At 47.2% G+C, this 16536-nt stretch overlaps 1 protein-coding gene across 1 annotated transcript; it reads left to right on the top strand.

Moving 5' to 3' along the window:
• Positions 1 to 2926: 2926 nt before the first annotated feature.
• LOC101770783 (crossover junction endonuclease EME1) lies at positions 2927 to 8253 on the top strand. Its single transcript, XM_004976976.2, has 12 exons — positions 2927 to 3489; positions 3782 to 3891; positions 4170 to 4235; positions 4311 to 4376; positions 4462 to 4615; positions 4720 to 4859; positions 4943 to 5118; positions 6064 to 6121; positions 6198 to 6316; positions 7022 to 7111; positions 7539 to 7653; positions 7731 to 8253. The coding sequence occupies exons 1-12, from the start codon at positions 2988 to 2990 to the stop codon at positions 7899 to 7901; spliced, it is 1767 nt and encodes a 588-aa protein (XP_004977033.1). The 5' UTR covers positions 2927 to 2987; the 3' UTR covers positions 7902 to 8253.
• The last annotated feature ends 8283 nt before the right edge of the window (positions 8254 to 16536 follow it).

Here is a 16536-nt window from a genome sequence, read left to right on the forward strand (position 1 = left end):
TCTTTGAGCCTGAGCACCGGTACAGAGGGGGTCCCGTTATGCTGTGATCAGGCTCGGCTGGCGTCGAGTCAGTGGGTCCTCGGCATGACATCAAACCCAAGAACACTATTCCATAACCGAGCTGTAACTTTGTTGCACAAAAGGTCCCAAACTGTTGACTACACCACAAGTCCACAATTACCCCATTGCAGATCGTGCAATAAATCCCTCACTGATCGACAAAGCGTTCACAGACAGAAGCACACCGCCCCCGTCTGATAGATGCCATTGGAACATGCAAAAGCAAGCTCCCACACGCCCCTGCATGTGTTCGGTAACTTGGCAATTGGTGAAGAAGGGGCAATGCATATCTCGGGGGCGCCAAAAGAAAAGGCCGAGCCCCCTCCTCTGCTCCTGCATATATTGGCCATGGTGGCAGCGCTGAGAAAAGGCGTGACGTGTAATTATTTAGCCGCACGAAAAAGCCTGGGCGAAACGTGCATCCTTGGCCTTTGGCGGCTTTGGCCTGGCCTGGCCTGGGCGAAACGCAGCAAAGCCTGAGGCGGTCACGAGCTCTGCTGAGCTCGGCCTGAAGGCCCGAACCAAACATCACGAAAAGGCAAAAGGCGCTACCTGCCTCGGTGGAGCTACCACCGGCTAAGGCTCTACCTGACATGTTAATATTCATATGCTGTAGTGATGCTGTTCACATGAGTCGATTTTTTCTCTCCTCCTCCTCCCCTTCACGAACGTTGGAGGAATCCACAAATTGTAGCCTCTCCGGTTCCGGCTCCTCTAACAACAGTGCGCGTGTCAGGAGAAGCCGGAGCTACTCCAAACGCGCCCCTACTCGTACCTATAGATGACTCCGACGCCCCCAGTTGTTTGTCTCGACGAGCGCTGGCTTTTCCCAGGGTTTCAGCAGCGGCGTGGCTCGCGTGCCGAAGCTGCTCCTGCTGCGCCCTGTGCCGTGCGCATGCATGTTGCGGCGTTTGGGTGTCTTGTCTGCATCTTCATTGAGCCCCTGCTTTTGTTGCTTGCTTCAGGGCATCCCTAACGGGGAGCTCGGAGCCATCCAACATCTGACCCCTTCCCTATTGCGCGTAGTGCACATTCCGAGGGTACCTGGCATGCCATTTCTCTCTCCCTGTCCCTCTTCCGCGTCATGTGCCCACTCGCCGTGTACTCCTCCATCCAAAAAGAATGCAACTCTCACTTCTTAAGGAGTCAAATAATTTTAAGTTTGATCAAATTTATACAAAAAATACTAACATTCATGTTTCCAAATAGATTTAGTATGAAAATATATTACATGATTAATCTATTAATATTTATTTTGTACCATAAATGTTAATACTATTTTGTATAAATTTGATCAAATTTAAAATTAGTTGACTTCTCGGAAAGCGAGAGTTGCATTCTTTTTAGGATGGAGCCACGAAGGGAGTAGGATGGAGATTGAAGGCATACTCTATCGACGAAGTCATGTTTCAACGAGGGGAAAGGGAAAAATTGACGGAGGAGACCACGGCCGGCGACGAAGGAGGAAAGGCCGTTGGCGGCGACATGACATGGATGAAGTGACATTGCGTAGGAGAAGGAGAAGACGACGACAGTAACAGGAGAGGGTTGTGATGGCAGTGTGCAGAGGGGGCAGTTGCGACGCCATGGCATGTGAGGAGGAGACAACAGTCGCAGAAAGGCTCATGAGGACCTCACCCCTGCCATCGCACTATCTCTAGCGGTTACCATTGCCGACCTTGCCCCATTGGCTGCCTCTCCGCCATTGCCACCGCCTCGCCACGCTGCCCTCGCAACCCACCACCACGGACTGTCTTCCCTAACACTTCAATCCCTTCTTCATCTAAAGCTAGCGGTGGTGGAACCCTTGATCCGTCCCTCCTCCTGAGCAGCATCGCAGCTACAACAAAGGGGATGAAATCCCTAGGAAACATGACTGTCTGATAGACTAGAAAAACATCTTACACGGAAGCAGACGAGTCCCTCCCTCTCCACATTTTTTTGATTTTTTATATTTAATAATTTCTTATTTTAATAATCATCTGGAATAAAATTTATATGTCTATACCTATATAGCCATTTCAAACAGCTAGTTGGCTAGAACTAAATGAAATGGCTGTAAGGTCTTTGAAAATTTATGTTTTGCTGCCAACTCAAGCGGTGATTGCTTTATCGATTTAGAAAAAAGGTATAAGTTATATTTATAATTGGATTGTGATTTGAACAAAAAAGGTCAGCTATCTGTGCTACTTTTGTTTTACATTTAAGTAGTTGACTGCCGGGACTCCTATATTTATATTTATTTTAGTGTTCAATTAACTCAATGCATAAGATCTGAAATTTTCCAAAATGTTACGCGTGCATCTTTATTGTTTCATGTGCAAGAAGTTTTATGTATATAATAATTAGATATACGTTAAAATTAACCAACTTTTTATCCTTAGCAACCATACTAATATAACTTATACATTTTTATTTTACATATCAATAAAAGTCACCATTTTTAGTTGGTGGATTGAAAATAATAAATCCAGAGACCTTATACACGTTTCATTTGGCTATAGTCTTTTAAAATGGCGATAGGTTGACATGGCAACCATGCCAGAAACATATAGCTATTTGAAATAGTTACTATATAGGTATAGATTTGCAAATTTTTCTTCTAGATAATAATTTTTTTAAAAATAGAAATTATTAAAGACAAAAATGGAAAAAAAGTTCCTCTCTCCACGAGCGCGGCGCACCCAACAACCCAAACGAGGACCGGCCCACGGCGCTCTCGTGCGCGGAGGCAAAGACGGCCGAGCGGCCTACTGGTTGGGCTGAGCCGCAACGAAGCCCAGGTGCGCGCCGCGAGCGTGCATGGTGCACCACCAGCCACCAGGCAGCAACGCCAACCCATCACCACTAGCAGCGCCGAACCGCTCAAAATCCAAAATCAAAATTCCCCGTTCGTCTCGCCGGCGAACCCGCAAATCGAACCGCCCATGGCGTCCTCCCGGATCCCCATCGTCGACATCCTCGACGACGACGACGACGACCTCGCCGCCGCCGCATTCGCCTCCCCTCCCTCCTCCCGCAAGCGCTCCCACGGCTCCGCCGCATCCACCTCCTCGGCGGACTTCCTCGACGCCTTCTCCCCGTCCCCTCCCCTCCAGAAGCGGCTGATGCTCGCGGCGGGGGACCCCATCGTCCTCGACGATACCCCGTCCCCGCCGAAGCGGCGGTCCTCCTCCTCGGCTCCCAAGCTGCCGGTCCTCGTGGTGGACGACGACGACGACCCCTCGGCCCCCGATGACGTTGTTAGGGAGAGACCCTATCCTGTCCTCGACTGCGCCGGTTTCTCCGAGACGCCGGAGACGGCTGCGCTCAGTTCCTCTAGCCTCGGCACCGTTGTTGCTGAGACCCCGGGCTTCACCTCCCCGCGCTCGGTTGGGCCAACTGCTGCTCTTGGCCTGTCGTCTGCTACTCCGGCACAGAAGTTCTCCAGTAAAGTACCCTCACTGAGACTGCCTTTCCGGCTGATAGATGAGAATTATTTTTAGCATGTTTCAGCTTACATTAAGAGATAAAAGAAAGAATTGCAATGCGGTTGTTGATTATGTGAAATTTAATCTTTATGACTCACTAGTTAATTTACTTGTGCGATGCTATAGGCCACAAATTTCATGTCACCTGAATGAGAATGCCTAATTAAAAAATTCGCAGCAATGCATTGTATGTCCAGTTGTAACAGCAATGCATACTATCTGGTAGGAATAACGCTCTCTCTATTTTGCAGGAGTTGCTTCTCTGATATCTCTGGACAGTGATGATGAGGATGATGACACCATCTACAAGAACTCCTCGAAATCATCTGCTGGGTGTGGCACAACCCTAACAAGAATGCCAGTAAGTCACAATTGTAGTTTATGTATTGCTGTACTTTCTAAGTAGAGTATTCTACAAAAGGGAAAACATATATGACTAGTCGGTATGTCTGTTTATGGATATACGATACATATTTCAGCGCAGGTTATTCTTGCATAAGTAGAAACATTATATACTATTCAAGAAAGACACTGCTTCATTGCAGAAACAGGAAAGACAAAACATCCAAGCTGTGCATGACTTCTGATTAAAATTAGATATGTTAACTCAATCAAGTGACAAACATAATGTGTATGTAGGAAGCGAAGACGAGGCAGAAGGAAGATGATGCTCAACAGATTGAAGGGAAGGAGAGAAAACAACCGGTATGACTCTTATATAAAGAAACTCAAGTTTTAGTGTTTTAAGTTTAAGTGACAATGTGTTCTTGCATTACATAGGAAAAGAAGAGACTAACAAAGGAGGAGAAAGCCAAACAGATGGAAGAAAGAAAACAAAAACAACAGGTTTGGCCCATAAAGTGTTTCATAGAACAATATGTCTATTCATGCACATGGTAGATTATTCGAGAGCATATTTCTTGTTTCCTAGGAAGATAAACTACGGAAGCAGGCTTTGAAAGCTCAAGTAGCTGCAAAGAAGAAGAAGGACAAAGAAATTCAGAAGTGGGAATCAGGGAAATGTGCTTTAGAGTGCATTACTGCTGAGATTGACTCAAGTATTATTAAAAATGGCTCAATTGGAGGTTTGTTTGGCATTGGTGATTCAAGTCGTTGTACCGAACTATCTGTCGATGTTGACTATATCCATATTTTTCTACTGCTGATATATCTGCCTGTTTCCGAGCAGGTCCTCTTCTTTCAAGTTTGTCAGAGAATGGTCTTCGTTACAAACCTACAGATAATAAAATTAGTGGATCAATCTTGTGGAAGATGGATGTTCCTGATGATATTGCTCAAGAGCTTTCCAGTCGTGATGCTTGCGATATGGTAATGAATGTCTTTCTACAGAATCTCTCTCTTTCCTAATATAACCACATGTTATATCCTAATTCGACATGTTTGTTTTACAGAACCAAGCTTCAGTCTCAAGAGTGGAATATATTTCGATTGTGCTTGAAGCCGAGGAATTCTGTGATCTTATAAGCAGTGGATCATTCTTTAATCATGTTCAAAGAGTTCGGAATGAATACCCGTCCTTCACTGTTTGCTACATCACTAATAAATTGATGAGTTACATTAACAAACGGTAGCTCCTGTAGTCTGAACTACATTTTTAACTGTTTAGTTTGAACTTTGAAAAAAAGAAATTGTTCAATCCTTTCATTGTGTGTTCACTGCCAAACTTCAACAATATCTTTTGAACCTTTTAAATGCATCAAATATAAGTAGGTAGTGATGCTACTTATAGCTTCTTTCTTGCTGATTATTTGTTGGTGCTTGCCTGCACAAAGTGTTCACAACTGCTGCCGCTAACAACTTGAAGTCTAGTGTCATTTTTTCTAATTACTTTTTTGCTAAAATATTATGTCAAACAATATGCTGGCTAAATTAGTCCTATCATTCGGTTAAACAAGTGCAAGTAAGATGCTTGTGTAGTTGTATGAAATCCAAAGTAGAGCCTTTCTAGTTTCTATGATCCCTATAGTTCTGTTTGACCCTAGTATTTCAAACTGTAGCCTAGTGAATAAGTTGATACATTAATCCTCCTTCCCCAAATGGAAACTCTGTGCATAAATTACAAGGGAAGGGAGAAAAACTTGCATAGCTGAATTGTGTGCACTAAAAAACTGTCAGAAGAAGGTTGAGTAACAACTACTGGAACCATGCTAGGAAACCAAATATACATCCATGGAACAGACAAAAGTCACAAAACGAATACTAACAACACTAGCTATTACAAACACTACATTTCAGTGCTTGGTGAATGAGAGCGTAGATTGAGGAAAAAATGAACAGACAATCAGCCAATGTGCTTTTATTAATCACAAAGGATGGCAGTGCACCGCTTATAACCGGTCACCACTCACCAGCCAGTCAGCCCTTGGGGTGTGGCTGCTGTTCATTATGTACCTACATTTGGGCTCTTAAGGTGTTATTGTGGACATGCATGGCGTGGTAACTTTTATGTAGTAAAAAGTGCAATCTTTATCTGAACCTTCTAAAATAAAAACTTGCTCTTTTGTCATGTCAGTGAGCAAAGTCAGTACAAGAACAATTCAAATACTTGGAAACGTCCACCAGTGGAACAGGTCTGTCTCGAATTGTATAATATTTTCATGAACTTTTCTTATCCTGGGAATGTGTAAAAGGTATTCTTTTTTATAGGTTTTGTGCAAGCTGGCAACACACTACACTAATGTTCACTCTAGGCAGTGCATAGATGAAGCTGAAGTAGCAGAGCATCTTGTTGGCTTGACATCTAATCTTGCTAAATGCAAATTCAGGCAAGTTACATTCACTTAAATGAGGATTGGTAACTTTGTTCATTGTTTCTAGTGAAAGTAGGATATTTGTGATGCATCTGTAGTATCTTCCCCATCCATGTTAGTATGTTTATACTGGATAAACAGCACTGTCCAAAATGTTGAATGTACAGATGGTAACCAGCTGCTTACCGCTAACCTGGACAAAAACAGGTTTATTGGATACAAAATATTTTTTATTGCCTAGGTAACATATGTTCTTTTCTTTTTGACTCAGGAAATATCTGAAGTATAGAACTTTGTGACCTATTTTTTTACTGATCTAGATCAGTATGACTGGTTACAGCCAATTTTTCACCCTGGTTGTATTATTTACATGTTAAAATAGAAAATTTAAGGCTTCTATTGACATTGAAGTCACAGCATTAGTATTGCCATGTTTCTCTGGGAAGATACAAATACACAATACATCTGTTATCATAGTAGAGCACTTCTGTTGTGACCTCAAATGATGTTTTGATGCAGTACCCAGTTTCCTCCTTGTATTCACTGATGTCTTTGACTAATATATTTTGTAATAGTGCAATAAAATACAACACTTGACATGCACTAGTTATTTGTGACTAATTTTTATTAATACCATTTGATGCATGTATGTACTTTGATTTTACTGTGATTTGCAATTCCATTTTTGTTAATGCCCCTCTGATTGTTCTGCTTCTGCAGGAAACCATTGACATGGTTATCTGTGCATGCTAATGGTGCGATTATTTCGAAAGGTTTTGTTGATAAAAATCTGGCTAAGAAAGACACCTGGTAAGATCTGGTTATAAGTATATATAGAATGTTATCACTTTTCGGTACAAGATAAGCAGCACATTCCAATTCACCACTTCGTGGCTTTACTTGCAATTTGTTTCCTATCTCACTTTTCTTCAGTGGAATGGAGCTTTAGTTGTAGTTTGAAACTTCTATACAGAATCTAGTTACTCGTTCCTACACTGATGGGATTGCTTTTATGCAGTGTCTAGCCTAGCCTTTCTAGTACCTGACTTCTTTCTTGCTTAGTAGTGGTGTTCTGGTTGACCTTTGGACTAGGCCAATTGGAACATTATGCTTATTTTGAATTAGAGAACTGAGATCTAGCTTTTAGTTCATTTTTTTCTTGAATTCTGTGTTACAGTCCTTTCTTTAATTTGGCTGTCATGGGCTTGAACTCATGTATTATATTTATATGTGATAGGTTGAAAGCTTTAATAGCGATTCCCGACATCCAGCCAAGATATGCTATGGCGATCCGGAAAAAGTACCCCTGTATGAGATCCCTCCTGAATGAATACATGGATCCCAGTAAAACTGTGAGTGCTTTCCTTTTGGTTCAGAGGAGTGCAATGTTAGGCACCTACTTTGTTGTGTTAACCTGTCCCTGCTACAGGTTCGGGAGAAGGAACTTCTGCTTAGTGACTTGAAGTGGGAAAATATCCTGGGTGAGGAAGCCAAGAGATTGGGGGACAAATGCTCAAGGAGGGTTTACAGAATGCTCACGGCACAAAATGGAGACTTTGATACAGATGATGCTGAAGCTGGCGGTAGGGCTTCGAGGTAATGCTTACTCATCTGGATTTGGACCTTGGCCATCAATGTTTACATGACCTCGTGATGGCAAGCTTGTGTGCATGTCGTCTTCTGGTCACGCTTAGCTCAAATGCTCGTACTTACTGATGCGCTGTCAAGGTGAAAGAGTCGCATTAGCTCATGCGATCTTTACTGTAGAAAGCATCACATGCTATGTTACTCGATGGCACATGATGTATCTGTATATTTTGTTCATCGTGCTGTCAAAAGCTTTTGGTCGTATGCTAGGAAACTGGATGATAGTCCATGTGTATCCTACCAGATGTGCTTACTGATTGTAAGTTATGTGGACAATTGATATGGAGCCCCAACAAACTTGTTCCACTTTGGAAAGTCTAAGATACTCCAATCCAGAAAGGCACAAGTAAAAGCTTGGTGTTGAAATATGAGTGTGTTTTAATATTGTATGGGCCCTTCATCGACCAGTCCTGCATTTGTCCGTGTCGGCAGTGTCATATAAAGCACCTTCTGGTGCAGCCGTGCGTTGTACGAATACCCGCATTAATCCACTGAAAGATGCCATTGCTCTTTGTCTTTGTGGAGTACAGGTTCAGTAAAACGAGTGCCTTGGACAGCTAGTTTTGCAGTAACTCCCTTCGTCAGAATATGCTCTGTCAGAATGTGTGAAGCACCTGGTTCCTTCTTTGGTGAACACGATCGATTCTTTTCTTCCTAATAACAGGATCAAAATTGTGGCTTGTATAGGAATGCTAAATTCGAAGCACATTTGGGGCAGTCGATTGAAGAAGAGAGATCTGGGACAGGCATCGTTTTCGCTGTAAATGAGCCCTGTCCATGTGGTCTGTAGGGCAAGCCGGAGAGAGATGGCGATACATTGATCGAGTACTGATGGTGCATGGGCGGCATGTGGCCTGGACAAATCGACGTCCCCTCGTTGCAGCTGCCGCCTGAGCCCTGCCGGCTGGGGTGGTGGAGCACGGGACACGCCCGCGTGCTCCAGGCACGGTCGCACGGACGAGCAGGAGGCCTGGAGTAGGCAGCATGCACTCCGGTGGGGAGTGACTACGGAATCCAGATGCTCTGCTGGGGCTCGCCGCTCGCGCTCTGTTTCAGATTCCAGCTCGAGCCGATGCATTCAGCATGATTCTGTCGATCAGATTCAGAGGCGTGATTCCGTTTTCCAAGCCACCAAAAAAGAAGTGTGATTCTGCTATACGCCGGCAAGGGGGCCAGAATGTCTACAAAACCAATGGGACCGTCAGAGCGAAAAAAGGAGCGGAAATTGCTTAAGAGAAACGCCAAGAAAGGAGGAGATAGGAAAGAAGGGAGGGGATAGGACGGAATTGATGCACGAGTAGGCATCGCGAAAACTGCCCCCATGAAATCCTGATATCTTAGGCCAAATCCCTTTTGGATTCGTGCCTAAGTTAGGATTAACAAATGGCGGCTACTCCTGCAAGAGATCGCCATCAAGTGAAATTTCGCAGCATTGCAATGACGAGACTGAGGCCTAACCGTGCCCCATCATTTGCCTCGTGACAAAGAATCCCTCTCTTGCCTTGCATCCGAAGCCGACATGTACATTTTTTTTTTTGAAAAGTAAGCCGACATGTACATGCCTTGCACAAGGGTCGTCGACACGCCAAATGGGGGCCATGGGCACGGGCCGGTACGCGATTGTCGTTAAGGAAACCCCATTATGTTTGATCACATGCAACATTTGCCGAATTGCGAGGTGAGCACCGTGTCGTCGGAGCCGCTGGATTTCACGTCCCATAATCCATGTGCTCAATGACAAGCTGCTGTCTAAGTATCTCGAGCAAGCCGCCCCGGTGGGGCATCACGCAAAACACCCGGTTTCTTTGGTCGCCATGATGAGGTCATGATGCAGTTTTCACGAGGGTGGACAAGTTTACATTATCCTCAGCTGCCTGCGTGTAGCTTTCTTTGGCCTGTGAGGCAGATGCCAAATGGTCCATCGTTGATTAGAGTATAAGATGGTAGCTTCACCTACAGGCATTTGTTAACCTCTTGGATGCGTGTTGCTTCTCCATTGGCAGGCTGCGTGCTTAAGGCTTTCTTGATCGGGACACGTTAGCAAAGCAAAGATGGTAGATGATTGGTAGTAGTAGCATCAGCATCCTACTGGTACTAGTATGAGGTCGCTCTTCTTTTGCTTTGCTTTCCTTCTCTTGATAAAACACCCCAAATTCTGCTTAAAGAACACCCAGAATTTGCTTTGGCTTGAAAAAAAATTGTTGGATTGACGCCATCATTGCACGTCGCAGGGACAGAAGAAATGATGGAGAAGAAATCTCACGGGAATTGAATATATTCACATGGATGGATGGATACGCGGCAGCACAGCTTGAGGCAGACGGTAGTGACGGGTGAACATTCTTTTACCTAGTTGGCGCACGGGCATCTGCGATTCTGTACGAGACGAGACGAGCGGAATCGCCGTCCCAAAGAGAGGAATCTCTCCCTACGGCATGGCCACCTCCGCATGCCCTGTAGCCATATCCTTCCTGCCTCTGCCTGAGCCATCTCTACAAGCAACAAGAAAGAACCGGCCAGTCACTCACTTGTCACCTTCACAAGCCTCGCTGAGAACCGTATACCTACTTCAAACACACACCGAGCATACGGCAGCCTGTTACTGTTCCGGTACTACATGGTGGTCAAGGTTTTCTGTAACAGTGGCAAGCCTACGGCCGTAGCCTTGAGCTTTTGAATCATGTGCCTTTGCTTAGACCAGGAGCCTCCTCTCATTGTCAGGGGTGGAGACCATGCCTTCATCTTTGCCAAATGCCAACCCTTGAATAGTTGGATTGGATGGTAGAACCACTGGGTCGTCTAATTTCAACAAGGCTACTGGGCGCAGTAGGATCAGTAGGAGTACTCTATAATTTTGACGGGTTTAAATGCGGCCGCACCTGTAACCAAACCGACCCAGAGTCGCAATGCGAATTTATCAACTGCTTCTTTCAATGTCAGGTTTGAACTTCGAAAGTTGCAGCTAGGTTGCCTGCTGCCGGTTTCGCCCATAGTCCATCCGTCCTTGTGGTCATTGTCATGGCAGTACGTCCGAGTATGGGTTTGACTCACCTGCTAAAGTTTAGCACCTTTCACGTTAGATGTTTGAATATTAATTAGGAGTATTAAATGTAGACTAATTATAAAATTAATTGCACATATGAAGTCTAATTCGCGAGATGAATCCATTAAGACTAACTAGTTCATGATTTGACAATGTAGTGCTACAGTAACCATTTGCTAATGATGGATTAATTAGCTTTAATAAATTCATCTCGCGAATTAGCCTGCAATGAATTTTATAATCAGCTCATATTTAGTCCTACTAATTAGCATCCGAACATACAATATGATACGACTAAAGTTTAGCACCTGGTATCAACCACTCCCGGCTGCCCGCCTAAACGGCAAGCGAGTCGCAACTTGAATTGCCAACATTTCTTCTCGGCTCGGTCGCCGTTGCGTCATGGATGGATGGATGGATACAAGCTTGAATGCGTGAGCCCGTCCGGCCTCATGTCGCTACCGCTGACAGGGGAGGCATTACTAAAAGACGATTAGTTGCGGCCCCGGCGTGGTGGTTACTTGCCGCTGGACTGTGTCATTAGCTGTGGAGTTACAGCGATCGATGATGCCTAGAGCTGTAGTAGAGCATAGCTGGGTGGGCAAAAGCTAAGCTACGAGCTGATGACAAGGGTAGCCTGGATTAAAATGCAGCGATGTGTGCAGGTGGCGTGCTACGGCTGAGGCGTCCCTCCCTCGGGTGCAGGTGCAGGCAAGGCAGGGCAGCAGGTGCGCACCGTGCCTGTCACAAGTTGGCGTAGGAGGCAGCTGGATTAAAGAAACAGGAAAGAGCGTTGCCGCCGACCCTGCTGGGTTGCTGCTGAGTGTTGCGCGGCGTCGGTTGGGTCGCCTGGAACCGAGCGGAACAGCCGGCCGACGCGGACGGTGAGGGCTCAGGAGATGTAGGGAGCAGAGGAGCAAGCAGCGCACCCTGCGGTGGTTGTGGTTTTGCCTTGCCGGCTCGGCGGGCCGTGCAAGCACGACGCGAACGCGAACGTGAGAGAACGGGGCGCGGCTGGTTGGGGTTTGGGTTGGGGGCGTCCCGTTTCGCTCGCGAGCCGTTGGATCACAAGCCTTTTTTCATCAGGCGTTGCCACGCCGCGAGGCGTCTCTTCTCCTCGAGTGGCAAGCAGGTGTACACAAGGCGGCAGCAGCATCGCGATCACCGCATCACGATTCACGACGCGGGGGGTGAGCGAGCCTCGTGATGCAATTCACGTCTGCCCACGCACGCCCCGCCCGGGAGACCTCAGCGTCGTCTTCGGCGTACCGAGCCGCAATCACAGGCAAGAGTGTCTCCGCCCGTCGAGTTCACGGCGCAGCAGCCCAGGAGTAGGAACAAGAAGGAAAGGGACAAGCGGCTTCGGGGAGCAGCACAAACACCCAGACGACACGCACCCTCGCTGTGATGGAGAAAAAACAAAGGCGAGCGCCTGTTCCCGGCGGTAATCACCCACCACCAGCAATCCACCTGCTGCCACGCCACGTCATCAATTACTATACTAGTTTTACCCATCAGGCCATGGGCGTCACCCCCGTGCCGTGCGCATCGGGAGCGGCGCGGCAGGGCCGTGGAACGGGGAACAGGAAGCGGCTCGAGCCCTCCGCCCGCTGCCGCCCTGCCCTGCCCTGCCCTGCGCTCCCCCCGCACGACACATCGGTCGCCACAGCCGCAGGGAACCGGCCGGAAATTATGACTCGCCCGTCGCCCCGCTCCTCTCACTGCCCAACCCAACCTGGCAAAGCCGCGCACCGGCAGCAACGGATCACAGCTACCGATGGCCACCACCACCGCCACTCCACCGAGGCGAGGCGAGGCGAGGCGCGGCGCGGAGAAGAAAAACCCACCCACCCCAACACCATGAATCCATGACGGATGGGATGGCCGACGCAACGCAACGGGGTGGGCTGGGAAAAGGAGCCGGAAATCGGCGCGAGTCCGCCGCGAATTCTCACACGATCCCTCCCGTCCCTCTCCCCGCCGTACGTCATGATGGTCGACGGATGCATCGTGCGCGCACTGTGCGATGGGAAATCCCAGTCAAGCCAGACCCAACGAGATGGATGGTCCAAGCCAACAAGGCCCAAGGGTGGTGCAATGCTGTGACTTGCGTGCGTGGCCGTACGCCTGGGCGCTGTGCTGCTGCGGCGGATGGCATGGCCCCTACTACCCCGTTTGGACCTGCGTGTAGTGTCCATGGGAACCCCCCCTAGCATTAGTATTGGTTGGCAGGGCAGGCCAAGCTGGGAACAAAGGCGCTCTGAACAAGTGAAGAACCACCGCTGCAGGCTAGTAGTAGTGTACAGTTGCAGGCTCGTCGAGCGTTGGCGTGTGGGTAAACTCCGGATGGCTTCAGGCCGCCGATCAGACGGCGGATGGCAACGACGCCCGGCCCCGGCCCCGGACCCCCTCTGAACTCTCCTGTCTGTGCGTGTACTCATTTCATCCGCGGGATTGGTCTTTGATCCCCTGTGGCATCAGTAATTGTTTGGTTGACTCGTCGCGCTTCTGCATGCATGCATCGACATTGGGCGATCATGCATTGCAGTTGCAAATGAGCCCACACGGGGACAGGGTAAAAGCTAGCTAGATTCCATCCGTGACAATCCCCGTCACTGTATGCTTCAAGGGGGAGCAAACCAAGCTGGTATGGGCATGTATGGTCACAATTCAGCGGTTCTCGTGAAAACAGTTGCGGTTCCTCGATCGCCTTCCGTTGCAGTCTTGTCCGATGGCCCATGCACAATTGCGCAGACAGAGGAAGGTGCTCATACGGTTTCAACTTTCAACTGTATGCGGCAGGTCAGGATACGAGCCTCCCTTAACTGCCGCCATGACCTTGAAGTTGCAGACTGCAAACAAAAATGAAAAAACAAACAAACGCTGAATCTCGATAGTCAATGGTTCTAACAGTCCAACGATGACATGCCAAAACGGCCCTTACCGTGCCTGTGCGGCCGTGTGCGTCCACGGTAGGCAGCTTTTACCAAGGCAGCCAGCGGCGTGCCGGCGTCCACGTCTGACGGCCTCCTCTGCCACTGTAGCAGAGCGCACTAGTATCCGGCAAGCCCAGGGAAAAATGGACAGCGTTTCTGGAGAAACAAACAGAGACCAAACAAAACCTCGGTAGAAAATGAAACGAAATGATGGGTGCTGCTGCTGATCAGAAAAGATGCTTGGAGAAAAGGCACGTAAAGCCACGCATCATCCATCACCTAAACAGCCGAGGCGACTGGTAAACCAAAGCACCCAATCAAGCTGATAAAAACGTTTATCTACACTGTTGCTGATTTGCTGGAGAGAGCGTGCTTGCCTTTCAATGGCACCAACTTTGCGTCGTTCTTGCCAGACTGCCAGCCAACAAGTCATCAGTCCATCCCTTCTCATCCACCATGAGTGCTCTCTCGCCTACTGCTCTCACCTTCTTTACGGCCATGTTTAGTTACTCCCAACTTCCAACTTTGACACTATGCAAAAAGAAGATTCCCCATCACATCAAACTTGCGGTACATGTATGGAGTACTAAATGTAGATGAAATTAAAAAGTAATTGTACAGTTTTGTTGTACTTTACGAGACGAATCTTTTGAGCCTAATTAGTTAATATTTGGACAATAATTCACAAATACAAACGAAACGCTACAGTGTGCTCCAGTGCTGTAACAGTAATTTGGCACCTCCCAAATTGGCCAACTAAACAAGGCCTACGTTTCCGCGATCGAGTGGCAGATTGGCAGCGTGGCTAGCTCCACCATCCAGCAATTTTTTTTTCCTGTTGTTCAGGCAGGGTACTTTCCAGCGATTTTCACCATTTTCCTGTCAGAATTTGGTTGCTGGCCTGTTAACGACATGGATCGATGAGAAAGCGAGTACTTTGCTCCCAATTTAGATGCTTTCAAGCCGGCCAAATGGCAGCGGACGCAAGAGGAATAATCCATGCATATGCTTCCCCGCCTTGTGAGCATTTTGTTAGCTTTCAGGGAGATTATTATGATTTATGAGCAGCTGCTACTTGTACGAAATTATTTGCAAGCGGATTATTCTTTCATTATCCTTTCCAATCCTGACCCACTGAAAAGACAACCGCTAACACAAACAATCGTAGAGACTAATCCTCCTCATTGCAACTCTGAAGAACCGGTCAAAATTGAGACACATGCGCAGAAGGGTGGCAGAAGATAACACCAGCAGCACTATTTTGGATGATGAGAGAGGAATCCTCTCGTCCGAACTTCTGAGGAAAGAAAGAAAGAAAGAAAGAATCCATTCATCACATTCGTCAGTGACGGCTGATGAGGTGAGAGGTGGTGAACCCAAAAGAAAAGAAGAAGAAGAAAAAAGAAAGCTGGCGCCGCATTTAGGCGAGGTTCTCTACGTAATTTAGCCCAAAGTGGCAAGGGGAAAGGTAAAGACTAAAGAGCAGAGGGAATCCGACCCAAACGGAGTGGGAACTAAAACAAGGCAGCAAAAGCCATGGCAGATTGGCAACGCATTTCTCTCCTCTCCCAGCCAGCCGTATATTCGCTCATGGCCCGGGGAAGGAGGAGGACTAGAGGAGGAGGAGCACGAGCCCCGTCCGTCAGATAAAGCAGCGAGCAAAGCAGAGCACGCGCCGCGCGACAGGGCAGCCAGGCATCCGCATCAAAGCCAGGCACCCTCGTTTACCCGAAAACTGCGTGAAATTAAAACGGCCAGCCTCTCACGAAATGCTCATGAGCGGGTGGCTGATGAGCAGCCTCTTTCCGTGCAGTTGAACGGAGCACACACAGAAGAGTCTCGTCAAACTGGTAGCAGTGATTCTCAGGCCGAGACGCAGGTAATCTAGGTGAAGGACAGTGATGGTGTTAGCTCGCTCATGCAGCAGTGAATTTCACTGATCACCGCTGTTAGTTTTCAATTGGTTGTTTGGGGGTCGGAATTTCTTTTCTTGTGACGGGATGGATTCCATTTTCAGACGACTCAGGGATTAGGACGGCTTCTTTTTTTGAAAAGCTCACTAGGAGTCTAGGACTGCTTCTTCTTTAAGCTTTTTTGCATGAATTTCACAGAAAATTTGCGTAAATTCTGCACCGTGTTGCTAAAGAGAGCTCTGGCGTGTGAAACTATTCCCGTGTAGAGAAGAGCTATCGGCATTGCTGGAGTTGTTGGTACGTGGTGAGTTGCTTCCATGCTTTTCATGCATGTAAACAGGGAAGAGAAAGAGATACTCGGCATGTTCGTTTCAGCTTATTCAGCCGGCTTATCAGCCACCAAACAGTATTTTTCTCTCACAACAAATCAGCTGTTTCAGATTTTCAGCCGGCTTATAAGCTGAAGCGAACAGCCCCACTGGTTCTTGATTTGAAGATTTTTCTTTCATGCACTGTAGCAATGCTTTTTTTTTCCTTTGCCCTGTTGTTTTGATCGAACAAGTCAAGATATTGTAGCGTGGCTCTTCATGTCCGCCCTCGTTTTAAGCATTGCCACCAGAATATAGGCACCTGTCAACCAAAAATTGACACTGGGACAAAATGAGACGCCACATGGACAATCACAGCACGATAGTA

Source organism: Setaria italica, chromosome VII (genome assembly GCF_000263155.2).
Source record: "Setaria italica strain Yugu1 chromosome VII, Setaria_italica_v2.0, whole genome shotgun sequence".
NCBI classification, from domain to species: domain Eukaryota; kingdom Viridiplantae; phylum Streptophyta; class Magnoliopsida; order Poales; family Poaceae; genus Setaria; species Setaria italica.